The sequence below is a fragment of the Myotis brandtii genome, unplaced genomic scaffold (genome assembly GCF_000412655.1).
Source record: "Myotis brandtii unplaced genomic scaffold, ASM41265v1 scaffold59, whole genome shotgun sequence".
Lineage (NCBI taxonomy): Eukaryota > Metazoa > Chordata > Mammalia > Chiroptera > Vespertilionidae > Myotis > Myotis brandtii.
Window position 1 is genome coordinate 879,476 of NW_005370223.1, and position 16,354 is coordinate 895,829.

General features: G+C 38.9%; 1 protein-coding gene and 1 pseudogene across 2 annotated transcripts in view; one reads left to right on the plus strand and one right to left on the minus strand.

Annotated features, from left to right (window-relative positions):
* ESRP1 (epithelial splicing regulatory protein 1) overlaps positions 1 to 16,354 on the plus strand; it is a 50,479-nt gene that overhangs the window by 1,449 nt on the left and 32,676 nt on the right. For both annotated transcript variants that reach the window (XM_005879233.2, XM_005879234.2), the window contains exons 3-5: positions 738 to 856; positions 3,591 to 3,705; positions 16,236 to 16,334. In XM_005879233.2, the coding sequence (XP_005879295.1) occupies positions 738 to 856; positions 3,591 to 3,705; positions 16,236 to 16,334 (333 nt within the window). The remainder of the gene's footprint in view (positions 1 to 737; positions 857 to 3,590; positions 3,706 to 16,235; positions 16,335 to 16,354) is intronic.
* On the minus strand, positions 14,871 to 15,648 carry LOC106728318 (annotated as a pseudogene).

A 16,354-nucleotide genomic window follows, 5' to 3' on the forward strand; every position in this document is an offset into this window, starting at 1 on the left:
GCTCCCAAGGTCGATTCCGGTTCCATGATTGCTGCTGCGGTGGCCTTGGTCGGAGCGCCGCGCCGGGGAGGGTTGGCGGGCCCGGACGTGCGGGGTGCCTCTTGGGCCACCGAAAAGAGGTGGAATCGGTCCCCTTCTTGGAATCGAGGTGACCTAACCCCCGGCTGCTGCGGGGTCCTGACCTGCTAGGGGTTGGGAGGCGGGGCTGAACCCCTGTGCCCAGGTGCGGGTCCGATGCTCTCCTGGCGAGTTGCCCATGATAAAAGGCGAAAGTCATCATTTCTGAGGCGTGTTTCAGGAAGCGTGTTACCCGACTTTCCAGAGGTCTGTGTAGCCATCCACCCACATTGCCCAACTGGCATCTTCCTTAAGCCTAGAACAGCCAACCATTAAAAAAAAAAAGAACACCAGGGAATGATGTAATCTGAAGGCAATCTGCTGATGAAACGAGACCTCTGATTTAAAAGTCTTGGCTTTTTTGCAGACACAGAAAGTGGGTACGGACGGATGGTAGGGTGTATGTACTGAATTCTCCGTGAGGTTGATTGGAAAGCGTTCCTAGCTAAAGGAAGCTGGGCAGTTTGTGGGAACCTGGTCTTCCTAAAGTTGCCCCCCCCACCCCCCACGCGGTGTCCCTTTCCTCAGCAGGCAGTTCGATTTTCTCTGGTTATCGCCAAGTGGGGCCACTTTGCAGAGTTTGTAAGTCCTGCATCAATTGCATCATGTGTCTTGTTCTTTTCAGTTTAACCAGTCAGTGAGCAATGAACTAAATATTGGGGTAGGAACCTCTTTCTGTCTCTGTACTGATGGGCAGCTTCATGTCAGGCAAATCCTGCATCCGGAGGCTTCCAAGAAGGTAAGAGTGCTGGCTGGTGACTGGAGGTTTTTTGTTGTTGTTGTTTTTAATGGTTTACCCACTTTTCTCGATTTTGAAGAGATGCATATGGGGAGTCATTGTTGCAGTTGTTAAAATGTTACATATCGTGTGATGTATATTTTACCACAATACAAAATTCACAGCACTTTCATAGAGATGTTTGAGATCGCAGTAATTTTTAGAGATAAAGTTTGGTGACTTAATAAAAGTTTAATTTTGTTTATGTTAAGTTTCTGAAATGCTTGACAGTCTCCCTTTTCTAATGCATATTAGCTACACTTTTGACACTTAAAAGTAACTACGAGTAAGAGAGAACTGTATTTTAATACTCTGTAATATTCCCATCTACATGAAAATTGCTTTATCTTAGGAAGGAAGGAGCAAAGGAAAAAAAGTCCAATTAAACTTTTTAAGTTATCTTTCTCATAATTTCATTCAGAAGCTTGCACTTCAAAAGTAAAACGTTAATTGTGGTATAGTGAGCTTTCTCTGACTTAAAGTAAATGTTCAAAACTGATTGGATCCTGTATCAAAATAATAGGGTCAGCCCCATCGTTCACCTTTGCTTATCTTTCTGATAATGGAAGAGAGTATGGGGTGTGAAAAGTACAATCTTACTATAGATATAATGTGGTTTCTCTCCCCGGGAAGAATGAGGGTTTGAGCATAGATAGCCGACCCAGTGTAGCCAATCTTTGCTAATATAGTTCATCTGAGCAACTTAGCTTGAGCTCTAACTTGAAAGGATGGAAGTAATATGTTTTTAGGGAAACTGTACGAGGCAATTCTTGCAATGAAAGGTTTAGACTGACAGTTGATGTTGCAACTGAGTAGTCAATGCAGATCTTTCTTTTTACTCCAGTAGGAAAAGGGAAGAAATACATGTACAGTGATAATTTTTTAAAGTTTGAAGGAGAAACTCAAGTTCCTATATCTTGAGGATTGAGAAAAGCACTCCCTTTGTAGCAACCTTAGTAATTATTGGATTAGAAGGGGGAAGTATTTTTTGTTAATTAAATGCTAGACCAATTGCTATACCCTTGATCCAGAGATAGACATATTTGAGGATTCCACACACCCCCTCCACCCCCCCCCCCCCATCCCCGAAACTCATATGAGGTAGGATAAAGCTTAATCCTTTCCCTGTTGGGCTGAAGAGGAAAAACAGCTGGTTTTCTTATTTTAGATAGGCTGTCTTGGATATGGGAAAACCTCCAGAGAAAAACAGATATTTTCCTGAGTCACTTGTATTAGGATTTTGATTAAAGAAAACAGAAACAATTAATTTAGTATAATAAAACAATTTAGTATCATAATGAACGTTATTCCATTCGTTAAGGAAAAGTAGAGAAAATGGTAAAACATAAAAGTAAATAATCCTGCCACTCAGAATATATTAAAGTATTTTTCTCTAATATGAACAGATCTGGATATATTCTTTCAGATTTTTGTAAAGAAAAAAAGCTTCATTTTTACTAGGAGCATTCACACTGCACAAACCTTTTAGCCTACTTTATAATTTAACAATATGACTATCTTCTGTAAGTACTAAATAAAATACTCAGCATTTTAAATAGATGCAACTATTTAAACCGATATTTTAGGTTAAATATGGGAGTTATTGTCATTAATAATAGCTTTTAAGTGAGCATGATTCTTTTGATAACTATTTTGAAAACTGGCCATAATACAGTGATAATCCTATTTCAAATATAGTATGAGCAGGTTACATGTAATAGAATCCAAAAAAGGAAAGTTATATCGAGACATTCATTATGGCATAAATGTTAGGGGTTACAAACATTAAAAAGTCTTTATTTCCTTGATTTTCTAATTTACAAATGAGAAATTCCCAATAAGTAAACACGAGAGGTTTTCAAAATTTTAAGAAAAAATTAAATTCAGTTTTAAAAAATCTTCAAAAGTTATTCAATGAGGGTCCCCTGGGGTGGGGGTGGGGGTTTGGGGGGGAAGAGAAGAAACAATAGTGTAATATTTGCCCAGAGAGTTGCTTTGTATAATAATCCTAAGAGTGGTACCTAAGAATAGCAGGTAACTATATCTCCGTTGCCTTTGAGATTTATGGTATCTTTTCTTTTAAGTCTAATTTGACTTCTCAGGTATAGCCAGAATAATGGTCAGGAAAACTAATGTGGCACTGTAATTTGGCACAAAAATAATTCTTTTCAGGTAATCAGGAATTCACTATCTTAATGTGATTTTGGTACAGAAAATATGCATTATTAGAACCTAGTATTTAAAACTACGTTTTCTAACTGAATCCTATGTTTAGGTATACATTGTGAACATACGTATTTTTATGAGAACTGAAGGCTGGTTTGCTGCTGAAAATACAAGTGGATTAAAATGATTTCAAGTTGCAAAAGAGTGTAGTTTTATCAAACAGAATTTATATTTTGTATTTTATATAAAATACAACAGCCCAAATGTATTACAGCATTAGAAGTGTTTTGAATGGAATGAATAATGGAACATAAGCATTATAATCCATTGCCTTAAACTAAGATGAATTTTTCCCATGAGACTTGTATATAAGATACAATACTATAACAGAAAATAAAAGCACCCTAACATTCAATTTTAAAAAATTGTGGTAAAATATATATTTACATTAATCCTTAGATTTATAGTTATTAGGGAAACAGTAAACTAAATTCATCTAGTTAACAATGTATACCTTGTCCTTCCTCAGAATGTATTATTGCCTGAATGCTTCTATTCCTTTTTTGATCTTCGAAAAGAATTCAAGAAGTGTTGCCCTGGCTCACCTGATATTGATAAACTGGATGTTGCAGCAATGACAGAGTGTATCCTTTAAGTGGTTACCCAAGTATCATTTGAAAGGATAGCTGCAGGGAAGAAATGGCAACGCAAAAAAAAACACACATTAAAACATTTTTAACTTTATCAGTGTATGGATGAAAATGGCCTGTCCTAAACTTGTCTATGTGCTATGAGAACTAGTGCAATTATAGGCATTTTTTAAAGTATTTATAATTTGCTGAATTTTAATAGTGATTTAGTTAGATGAATTTTTGTGAGTTGAACACATCTAGAGTAGAATAGAGTTTCATATTATGGGAGTAGTTTGGGTCTTCTTGGTGGTTGATGAATTGAAGAATGTGAAGACTTAATTTCTTTGATGCTAATTCCAAGGCCACTTGTTCTTGACTATCTTGAGCAACTCCACTAGAGCAATAAGCCATCTTTTGAGATAAAGTGAGGTTGTTGTTTTTTTACCCCCAAATTTTGTATTACCAAGGTAGTGTATCTAATGCATTATGTCTTTAAAAGTAAATCTAATAATCACAAGTCTTATAATCATGAGTGACCCATCATCTTTAATCCGGTAACTCTTTAAAGTGCTAATTAATAAGCAGTCATGTGCTAACATATCATGGAATACTGAGTAATAGAAGGGTTAGGTGACACGCCCAAAGCCACTATGAGAATTGTCATGACGTTGGGTTCATGTTGCTTTCAGGAAGTTGTGGGTTATAGGTGTTTCTTCTTAAACTTTCTTATTCTTTTTCAGGAGCTAAAGCCTGGCTTTGTGTTTCTTTTTTTTTTAATCTAAAGCCTGGTTTTGTTTGTTTTTAAATATATTTTTATTGATTTCAGACAGGAAGGGAGAGGGAGAGGGAGATAGAAACATCAATCATGAGAGAGAATCATTAATCAGCTGCCTCCTGCACACCTCCACTGGGGATCAAGCCCGCAACCTGGGCATGTGCCCTGACCAGGAATCGTTTTGGTTCATAGGTCAATGCTCAAATACTGAGCCATGCTGGCCGGGCTAAAGCCTGGCTTTTTAATTTATTTTAACATTTCTTTTCTTGATTGAAAAAGGTTTGCGTATTTTTCCTAAGCACTTGTAAGTGGGTCAAACTCTAAATTTTATTTGCCTTCTTCCTGGAAGCAGTTTGCTTCAGTTTTGGTTTAGCTGGTTAGTAGCTAGTTGTTGGTTAGCCGGTTTAGTTCCCAGTGGAGCTGGGAGAAGGGTGGAATAAGCACATTTTGCGGGAATTCTTTGTAAGAATTTCATTAGAAAGTTGGGGACAGCAGAAAAATTCTTACTTTTTTTTCTGTTGGTTTGAATGCTTGTATTTGTTAACTCCGGCTGCCATAACAAATACCATAGACAGGTGACTTAACACAATTCTGGGGTCTGGGAAGCCTAAGATCAGGAGGCCAGTTTCTGGTGAGGGCTCTTCCTACCTCCTCTCTGTGTTTCACATGGGTAGGGGCAGCAGTGGGGGAAATATTTCTTTTTCTCTGTAAGGCCACAGATCTAACAAATGAAGGCCCCTTCCTTATGGCCTTAACTGCCTCCTGAATACTTTGTCTCCAGATACAGTCACACTGGGGGTTAGAGCATCAACATAGAAATTTTGGGGAGGGACACAGTTCAGTCCATAGCAAATGCTAACCTATCTGATGCACTGGCACAAAAGAGAGAACCAAACATTCTAAAAAGTAAATGAAAAACTAGTGGAGGAAAACTCTTATAAGTTACCTTAATTTAGAAAAAGACAGTTTGAGTAGGAAAGGCAGTTAGGAATCCTTTATCCCTGACTATTCAGTTTGCTTTTTAAGCAAAGAAACTCTTTCCCTAGTGCTTATAGGTCAGATACTAGTAAAAATTTACATAGCTACACATTTTTTTTTATATTTAGGTATTTTGGTTTTCTTAATGTGTTGATAGTTTAGAAGTCCATCCATTTTTTTCTTCTTGGTTTCTTAAGAGTTTCACATATATAAGATTCGGGTTTATTATTCAACATTTTCAATATGGTAGACTGGGCTTTTTACTTGTTCATGTTACTTTTAAAGATAAAATATTGCATTATCTGACCTTTAGGTGAATGGGTAGGATTCTGTGCCAATTATTTTTTGTCATTTTTTTTAATCCTAATTCTATAACTATTTTGTTGGTGGTTCTTTTTCAAATGCCATGGAGATGAAAATTAAATATAACATGAGTTGTGAATGAAGCTAGGTCAGGCTCCATTTCAGGCATTTCACATGTGAACTTTTAGGAAGGATCTCATAGCCATTAAATAATGCCTTCATTGAAAAAATTAGGGCCCTGGCTGGTTTTGGCTCAGTGGGCAGAGCATTGGCCTGGGGATTGAAGGATCCTGGGTTCAATTCCCATCAAGGGCACATCCCTGGGTTGTGGGCTTGATCCCTAGTAGAGGGGTGTGCAGGAGGCAGCTGTTCAGTGATTCTCATCATTGATGTTTCTATCCCTCTTTCTTTCTGAAATCAATAAAAATATATTTTTTTAAAAAACTAGGGAATTTTATATTTCTTTTAAAATAGCTTAATTAAAGCCTAGTTTCTTTTGGCTTACATTGGGAGAGTCTTAGATTTACAGTTTCACTACCAATCAAGAAGTGGATTTTAATCGTAAGTGTGTTTATTAATGTTTACTTGTATGTTTCCCCCCCACTTAGCAGGTAAGAAATATTATTAAGCTTTCCTAGGAGTGACTTTTGTTTTACTTTGCTACTGTGATCAATTATTTTGTGACTCCTTTTCAGAGGAATCATTATTTCCCTGAGCGGGCCTCCAAACCAATTCCTCAGGTCAAAAGCAAGTATACAAATTTGACTAGCAACTTGTCCTTATCTATGCAAAGGATTTCTACAGTGCCTGCATTGAAGAGCTGTCCTATTCTTTCAGACCACTAGACATTTTCCTTTGTAATATGGAATTGGCACTAAATTGGGAAACGGTAAAGATGGTCATTACACATCCTTGGTGGTTTTGCCAAGTAGATGGAGAGTCACTTGCTCCTGAAGGATTTACCTGTTCTACCAGGTAAACCAGCAAGGAAGGGCGGCTCTTGCCAACCCCTGGGAAGGGACAAGCGAATATGCAGCTTGGCTTTCCTGGGAGAGTCACTTGTCTTCTCTGAGCCTCAATTTTATCTCAGGTATTCCCAAATGAAAGCTTTGCAAACTACCAGGTGCTATGTAAACAAAAAAGTGTAGCTACTTTGATAAGAGAATGGGTTTTAGGAATTTCTTGAATGCAGTTCTGGTTCTTATTTTAGCACTTATTTTCCTCTTTTGTGCTGGTTCTAAAGCCACTTCTGGTGTTAGTGTTGGGCCTCTCTGAGTTACGCCAGTGGCAGGGTTGTTACCTGCTTTTTGAGTTATGCAGTCCCAGCTGGAGAGAAGAGTTCCTTAGTAGGTGAACTGTGGGTGGCATTTTGTAAGGTTTTTACTTAATCAGGTGAGGTGGTGAGGGTGTGGTGATAGGGACTGGGGCCCCTGTAATCTGTTGTTTGGTTTGGGGGAAGAAATTATCTTAGGTCCCTTATGGAGATTAATACTATTTGTCTCCTGGTAATAGGACATTTTGCTTGTGGGAGTATTTACATAAATGAGTTACCCAGTGTTCAAAAAGTGTAACTGTATTTTATTCCCCCTAATGTTGGATAGAATTGGTTTCTTGACCTATTTTTTGTTAGCTTTGTTATTGGTGAACTGATTTATTACTCTGATTAATCAAGACCCTCTCCTGTTTTGTTTACTCCACTTTGCCAAGCCTCTACTAAGAACTTACTTTAATAAAGTATGGCCTGAAGGAGAGCAGGTAAAAGAAGAGAACTGTTTGTTGAGTGCTTACTATATACCCCATCAATAGCCTCACAAGTGCCCAGTGGAGGGTGGTATCACCCCTTCTTACAGCTGGGGAAACTGAGGCTTAGAGGTTTTATCTTTTGTTAGTTAGGAGCCACCAGCATTTAATCCTGAATCTGTTGTAAAAGTCCTACTCGTTAACTAGGGAGTAATATTCTAAAATGTATAAAGATCTTTTGAGGGTGGGGCAGGCATTTTAAGTAGATTATCTCCCTTATAAATTTACATTCTGTGCCTCCTGAGCACATACTAAACTAATCAGCAGGAAAAGGAAGTTGATTTTGTAAAAATTCTATTCGGTGGTAGGGTATTGCATCTGTATGTACAGTTTGACATTAGCAAACTAGAGGCCCGGTGCACGGAATTGTGCACTAGTGGGGGGCATGGCCTATGGGGATAGGCCTGCTGTGGGAGTGCCGTTTATCCTGGTCAGCTGAGCTGCGCTCCACTGTGGGAGCGCACTGACCACCAGGGGGCAGCTCCTGCGTTCAGTGTCTGCCCCCTGCTGGTCAGTGCACATCATAGCAACTGGTTGACCGGCTGTTCTGGTCGTTCTGCCTTTCGGTCGCTGGGCTTTTATTATATAGGATACCGTTGTATTAATGCAGCTTTTCATTATCAAGGTAAAAAAAAAAATCACTAAACCACTCTTACCTGCCCCTCCAAGGATTAGTAGAGGTATGAGTCTGTGTTTATACGTGTTTTACCACTTCTCAATGGGGGTAAAGGATATGTGTGTGTGTGCGCACATGCTACTAACACAGTGACATTGGCCTGTTTTTTCATATATTAACGGTGTTCATATATAGCAGAGTGCTTAAGAACATGAGCTCAGGAGTTGAATTCATAGGGGGCGAATTTACTGCACCTCTCTACCTCAGTTTCTCCAATTTGAAATGGGCATGACTGTTGTAAGGAATGATGAGACATTGTATGCAACCCCTTAACCAGTGCCTGGTCTGCTGCACACCCTCCAAGGTTGACTGTGATCCTTCAAACCAGGTTGTTGGGTGTCTCTGATGAAGAAAAACAGCTGCCAAAAACTTTGAAAAGGACTTCCTTATTGATTTAAGATCATGTCTAAATTGCTTTGCCCTTAAAACTTTTTTAACTTCGTGTGAGACTGGATAATGACCTTTTAAAGCCTCATCTGCATGTTAATACCGGTATATTTCAGGGTTAATTTCACTTCTCTGTTTGTAGAATATTCTGTGTTGTGAGTGTCGTTCATTCCGCTCTTACGCGCCTGTTTGTTCTGACTAATTGAACCGGGCCTTTGCAGTCGCACAAGGCGTCATTGCCCTGCTTGAAAAGTGAAGGAAGGATTGAATCCCACTTAGTACCTTTCAGCGTATGAAGGGGATTTTTAAATCTTACCAAGTGCACAGTTAAGCTGGGTTAGGAGTGACCTTGTTAGCTAGAGAGGTAAGAAATGATCTTTGGCATCACATCGATATGATGTGAGCCAAATCGGCAAATACTCTGGTTTGTGGTCTGTAATAAGTTAGGGACTAGAAATACTGTATATTCTTGGCCAGCACTCAGAGATATGATGATTTCCTGTGGTTTATTTTAATTACAATTTACTTGTAAAGTGTGAGTTGGGAATTCCAGGATAATTTTTTGGTGTAACACGGCTTTAGAAGACTTGTTTACTATCATGGAATCTCCCTTCCCCGATTTACTGCATATCAATTGCTTTTTCTAAAGTAAAATTTTGGTCTCTTTTGTTGCATTAGTCCTTACTTCCATCTTTTTTCTTTCAGGATGTAATTGACTTGTCAGTTTTGTTAGACATTCATGTGGTGCTTCCTTACAATAACACCTCCTGAAGAAATATTTATTAGGGTAGATGTCATTATTTTTTTTCCTCTTGGAAAGAGTAAGCTTCTGAGGAATAGAGTTAAAGGTTATTTTCCCAGCATTTATTCTAGGTATAAAGACATTTTTCTTGCCTTGGCTCCTAGTTATGTTCTTATACATAGGCATTCTTGATTGACTTCTTTTCAAAGCTCATTTTAAAGTATAGCAGATCATTTATAGAACTTATTTTTAAGTTTTCAGGGGAATTTGTCGCTTGTTTCTTTCCTTTACATAATTTTAGGAAATTCAGGTCTTAGTTGGAGCAGTAGTTCAGCTTTTCTCTTGACATATTTTGTTTGCTATTCTTTTATTCATTGCCATAGGTATTTTATTGTAATATGCCTGGCAATATAGTCAGTTGTGTTATACCACAAATAAAAGGGAAACACCCTTGTTTTTGGAGGGGTCTCTGGCAGGGCAAAAATGGCTTTGAGTTGAAATTTTGAATTGGGGTGCAATTATAACTTAGGATATTTAAATTGTAATATATAGTTTAAACATCATTCCACAGTGTGTTGTTTTATATGTGTGATTCTCTTAGATATTAACTAAAAATTTGGTTTGGCTTAAAAAGATATTTAGAAGTAAAAATTGGGCCTTCTATAAACAAATTTGTCCATTTTCAGGCAGTTGGAAAAGGTCACTTTTTTGAGTCGATAAGCTAATGAACTTGGTAAAATTGCTCTCTCTGAAGTCTACTTTGAGCTAATAAAAGTGTGGGTTAAATCCTGAAATCTGTTTCACTAACGGTGGCACTAAAGAAAATAACTCTTTTGTTCAAATAGAGGCAAGGTCTCTGGACTTCTAAACTCTGTATAACTGTAGCCCTTTGCTCAATTTTAGCCTGAAATGTTAGATTTGTTCCCACCTGCGTGGCTTTACCCTTCCTCATTTCCTCACGGCGTTCCTCATCGGCAAAGCTGGCTGAGCCTGTCGGTGCTGTTGAAGCTGCCTCAAGGGCAGGATGAGTAAGTTGCATGACGAGCCATAAATCAGGAGGCACAGACTCATCTTGCCTTCCCTCAAGATCAGACGTGCAGCAATTCAATATATAATTATAAATTGATAGGGGAAAGGATTGGCCCTGAAACTTTTTTCTTACTTCCTTTCATTTGTTCATGTTAAATTCTGGTAAGGATTATGAATGGAGCAAACCTTCCAAAAGAGAGGGAGGGTGTGTGTGTGTGTGTGTGTAAGGGGGTAGTTTGGGTATGCAGGAGGTTAGGTGACTTTTAAAAATTAGGAGCTTAGAAATGTGTGATGACTTGAAGAGAAACATGTTGGCACATGTTATGTGGAACCAAGTTCGACAAATGTCTAGAACATGCCCCTCCCCCAATTACATTTTGCATTCAGTATTTTTCTGTATTAGCTTCAGATCTGCCGCATAGTGGTTAGAAAATGATGTACTTTACAGAGTGGGCCCCCTGACGTTTCAAATGTCCATCTGGCCTCATACATAGTTATTACAATATTATTGACTATATTCCCTATGCTGTAATTTACATCTCTGAGAACATTCTCTTAATTAAAAAGTAGAATTCAGTAAAATAATTCTTTAGCTACAAATCTATGTCTACACAGGATACTTTACGTTTGCTCTCTTTTCCTTGGCTCTTACATATACATGTAGAAAGCTTCTCACAACAAAGTATTGCTCAAAACAAATTAGGCAACAAAGTGTCTTGCAGGGAATCAAGTAGCCATAGTCACATCAGGGGTGTGTTGTAATTCCAGCTCCCTTACTTACCAGCTGGGAGACTGGGTGAGTTACAGCACATCTCTAAATTCTAGTTTCTTCACCTGTTTGGTTTTGCTGTTGGCAGGGCTATTGCAAAAATAGGAGGAAATAGATGGTGTTTGACCAATGTTCTTTAAAATCTCTGTCCAGTAATGGCCTCTAACATGAGAGAGCTTTTTCTGACAGTTCAATACATGGCGAAGGGGGGAAGGTGGAGCTATTGGGAACTGTTAGCTTTCCCAGTGGTTCTCAACCTGGCGTGGGTTTTGCCCACCAGAGGACATTCAGCAATGTCTGGAGAAATTTTTAATCATAATCAGAGTGGGTAGCAGCCAGCAGGCTACAGGAAACCCTATAGTACACAGGAAACCCCTTCCCAACAAAAAGAAATCTCTGCCCTACATGCCAGTAGTGCCAAGGTTGAGAAACTGGCTTATCCGATAGGGTTGGTTTCCATTTCTTGGATATCTTTCTCTCTACTCCATTCATTCCTGACAAAGCTGAAAATGTTACTGTACTAGAATTGCAGGGTTCCAAAAATAGGGTTGGTTTCCATTTCTTGGATATCTTTCTACTCCATTCATTCCTGACAAAGCTGAAAATGTTACTGTACTAGAATTGCAGGGTTCCAAACGATTATTCAGCAGTAACAAAGTTTGTATGATAAACTATGGCTAGTCACAGCTAATCTTTCTTAGTTCTGTAAGGATCCTTAAAGTAGTCCTCCCTGATCCCCTGTCCCTCCACAGAAAATTTAGGGCAGTCATCTCCCCAAAGTATCTATCTTTTGATTCTGGTTTTCTATCCTGTTTCCATATTTCTTTGACAGTGGCACAGAATTAATAAATATATATAGACTAGAGGCCCGGTGCATGAAATTTGTGTGTGGGTATGGTCTCTAGGCCTGGCCTGCGATCAGGGCCATTCCCCCCTCCCCCACCACTGCCCGCAGCCGGCTCCGCCTTCCTCCCCCTGCCGCTATCCACCCCCCCCCCTCATTCCCAGTTTGCCGTTGGGCGATCAGAGCCTGCCGGTCAGGGGGAGGGGCCAAGAGGTGGTCAGTGCACCTCATAGTGACTGATCAAGTGGTCGTTCTGGTCGGTCCACCATTAGGGTCAATTTGCATATTACCTACCCTTTTATTATATAGGATAGCACAGCCTTTCCACAGGTGACCATTTTAATGACTCTAATAGGTGGTCATTGCTCTGTTGCTCAGATATCTCCTGGGAGTGATTTTTCTAATCCTTCAGTGAGCAGCACATTTGTTTCATAACTAGGTGATGTAAAGGGAGTGATTGCGCAGGTGTGTGTTGCAGAAATTATTTACCATTTTAGCCTGATGATTATCTTATGAGTATCCAAATCGGCATCTGGTGAATTCAGATTTTTTAGTCATAAAGGTGACCCTCAAAGTGTGGTGAAATAATGGGTTGTAATGGGAAAGTTGTTCACCTGATGGTTCTAGGAAGATAGGGAAAGGATATCACTTATTAAATGCCTGCTTTGTGCCCTTGCTTGCATTATCTCATTTCATCTTTACCAAAAAAAAAAACACACAACCAACAAACAAGAAAAACAACCCCAGGAAACTAAAGATGATTACAGTTTATGCTTTACAGATACGCTGAAACTTGGTGGGGTAGTTTGCCAAGACCACATGGCTGCATTTGTACACGTGGTATATGTAACTGCAGAGACATGCAGCTGGTGAGGGACAAGAGAAAAATGAATTTGCCTAGCAGGGCGGGTCTCTACTGGAGGAAGGAAGAAAGGAGGAGGCTTAGGAGGGGGGTTGAAATGGAAAGGAGATTTTGACTTGAGAACGGAAAAGGGTATTACTTATTAACTACAGATGATTGGCTCTAATGATTGGTGGAATGGAGCTCTCTAAATTTTTTTTTAAACTTTTTTTATTGATTTCCGAGAAGAAGGAAGAAGGAGAGAGAGAGAGAGAGAAAAATAACACTGATGAGAATCATTGATCAGCTGCCTCCTGCATGCCCCCTGTTGGGTATTAAACCTACAACTCAAGCATGTGCCCTTGACCCGAATAGAATCTAGGACTCTTCAGTCCGTAGGCTGACGATGCTCTAGCCACTGAGCCAAACCGGCAAGGACTCTCTAAATTGTTTTAACATTGTATATGTCCTCTTCATTTGAAGTAAAATAGTATCTAAGAACTTTTTCTTAATAGCTGCCTTCATATTTTATCCTTAGAAAATACCAGTCAGAAAATTATAAAATAAGGCAAATATGCTAATAGCCACCACCCTAAATGTAGGCTGTCTTCATTTTATTTCTTGTAGTTTTTTGAATTGTGATAAAATTGGTATACAAGCCTATATTTATTTCAGCTGTACAATATAATTCAATATTTGTATACACTACAAAATATTCACCACTGTAAGTCTAGTTATCATCCATCACAATACAATCTGTCCCCTTCACTCCTTTTGCCCTCCTCCCAACCCTTTCCCCTCCAGTCTGTTTCCCTGAAATCTATGGTGTGTGTTTTTGTTTGCTTATTTGTTTTTTTAAGATTCCACAAATGAGTGAAATCATATGGTACTTGTCTTTCTTTGTCTGATTTATTTCACTTAGCATGGTACCCTGTGTCCCTCCATGTCGTTGCAGATGGCACGATTTCTGTCTTTATATATATATATATAGATTTCCGAGAGAAGGGGAGAGAGACAGAAACATCAAAGATGAGAGAGAATCATTGATTGGCTGCCTCTTGCACTCCCCCTACTGTGAATCTAGGCCACAATCTGGGCATGTGCCCTGACCAGGAATTGAACCGTGATCTTCTGGTTCATGGGTCAATGCTCACTCACTGAGCCACACCAGCTGGGCAAGATTTCTTTCTTTGTTATGCTGAATAATACTGTGTACCACATCTTTATCCTTTCATCTAGGTTGCTTCCATATCTTGGGTATTGTAAATAATGCTGCCATGAACACGGGTGCAATATATCTTTTTGAATTAGTGTTAGTATTCTTGGGATAATCACCCAGAATTGGAGTAGGTAGGTTATATGATGGCTCTATTCTTAATTTTTTAAGAAATTGCCATATAGTTTTGCATAAAGTGGCTGCACCAGTTTACATTCCCACCAGCAGCGAATGAAGGTTCCTTTATTTCCACATCCTTTCCAATACTTATTTGTTGTCTTTTTTATAATATCTGTTCTGACAGATGTGAGGTCACCATTATGGTTTTGGTTTTTTTTTTACTTCAATTTTTCCAGTAATTAGTGATGTTGAACATTTTTTACATACTGTACCTGTTGGTCACTGTTTTCATTTTAAACTTGAGAAAAAATAGAGTCTCATTGTGTTATGGTGTGTTTTTGTTTTGCTTTAAAGAAATGTGTGCTTTGAGGGCAAGAGGAAGTAAGCAATATATTAAAAAAAGCTTATCTGGCTTTAATTGACTTTTTTTTATCTTGTCAAATGGGGGTGGGATTTATGTTCTAATGGTCCTAAGCAACTCATTAAATCCTTAAACAGGGTAAGCTGTGGGGCAGCTTAAACGATCTATTGGGAAAAAAATTTTTTTTTAATGTTTTTGTTGATTTTTTTTTTTTTGACAGAGAGCAAGGGAGAGAGAAAAACATTGATGTGAGAGAACATTGATTGGCTGCCTCCTGCATGCCCCTTACTAGGATCGAGCCCACAATCTGGGCATCTGCTCTGACTGGGACTCAAACTGGAGACCTTTCAGTGCATGGGAAGATGCTCAACCGACTGAGCCATACCGGCCAGGACTGTTAGGAGAAATCTTAAGCAGGGAGTCATTGCTCAGTGTTGCCTAATTCTTTCCCTTCTGCTTCATGTGCACTACAAAGGAGGCATTGCATGCGAGGGTAAGCCCAGCAGTTAGTGAAAAAGGAAACTTTGTAAGCCCACTCTGCCATCTCCGCACTGGATCAGGTCCATTATTTGGCCACAGCCTTTTTGATTTTCTAAAAAAAAATCTAAGGAATTCCTTTTCCATGAGTACTCTCAGGTTCTCCTTTGTTGAGTAGCCTTTAACCTCAGCAAATTTGTGAAATGTGAACATCATGACTTCCATGGGGTCTTCCATTTGAGATGGCATTTTGGTGAAGTCTTGGCTGGAGGCGTGCAGGACTGCTAGGCTGACTGGAACACGGGGCCAGTCAGTATTGTTATATGACTTGTACTACATTATAAAATTGATGCAAATCTATGCATAATACAAGTGTGACTATAGCATTGAAACTTAAAAAACAAACACTTCAATGACTGTTAGCTTCTAAAGGTAACTATCTTAACAAAGATACATGCTTATTTTAGAGAGATTTCAAATTCATAAGACTTGATGGAACTCTTCTTTTGGGTTCCACGTGGAAACCCAATTTGAGGCATGTATTTCTTAAAAGCCACGTTTCCTGTCTTACCCAAACAATCTCCTTTCTGGATCAAGAGCTATGTTGGCCAGTGTTGGCGCGAGTGCTTGAATTGTTTCTTAACACAATTACTCTCAAAGGACAAGCGTTTGCTGCCATGCAAGAAGGCCATACTCTGGAACTCGAAAAATCTTTCAGAAGAGAAGTTTTGAGTAGAGGTAGCATCCCCAAAAATAGTGTCATCAGTAATTTGAGGTGTGTTTTTCTAACATTAGGCTTAAAAAAAAAAGTCATTTATGATCTTCACGGACATAACCATATCTTTATGTCAGCATAGTCATTGCCTTGTGTGTGCTGTAACGATATATAAGATGAAGAGTTCTATTAATTTTGTTGAATACTTCATGGTTTGAAACTCAACAAAAGTCTCAGTATTGATGCATTTACTACTGCTCAACAAACAAATTTTGTTACCGGTAGTACCTCAGGACAGGGTTTATTTGGCCATTTTTACGTAGGAGAGATGGGAGACTTCAGGAAGTGTGGGTGAAGTCCAAACTGATGGGATGCAGCCCTTCTGAGATTTTAAAGAATTGTCCATCTAGGTACATTTTACTTCGCTTCTTAGCTGTGTGTGTTTCATTTGAAGTTAGAAGCAACCTCATTTTACCTCCCCAAAATGCTGCCTTGACTTAATCTCCCAGGTTTAAATTTTGAGAAGAATAGTTCAGTGTCCCGGTATGGAGCCTCTCAAGTTGAAGATATGGGGAATATAATTTTAGCAATGATTTCAGAGCCTTACAGTAAGTATCGCCGTTGTAAC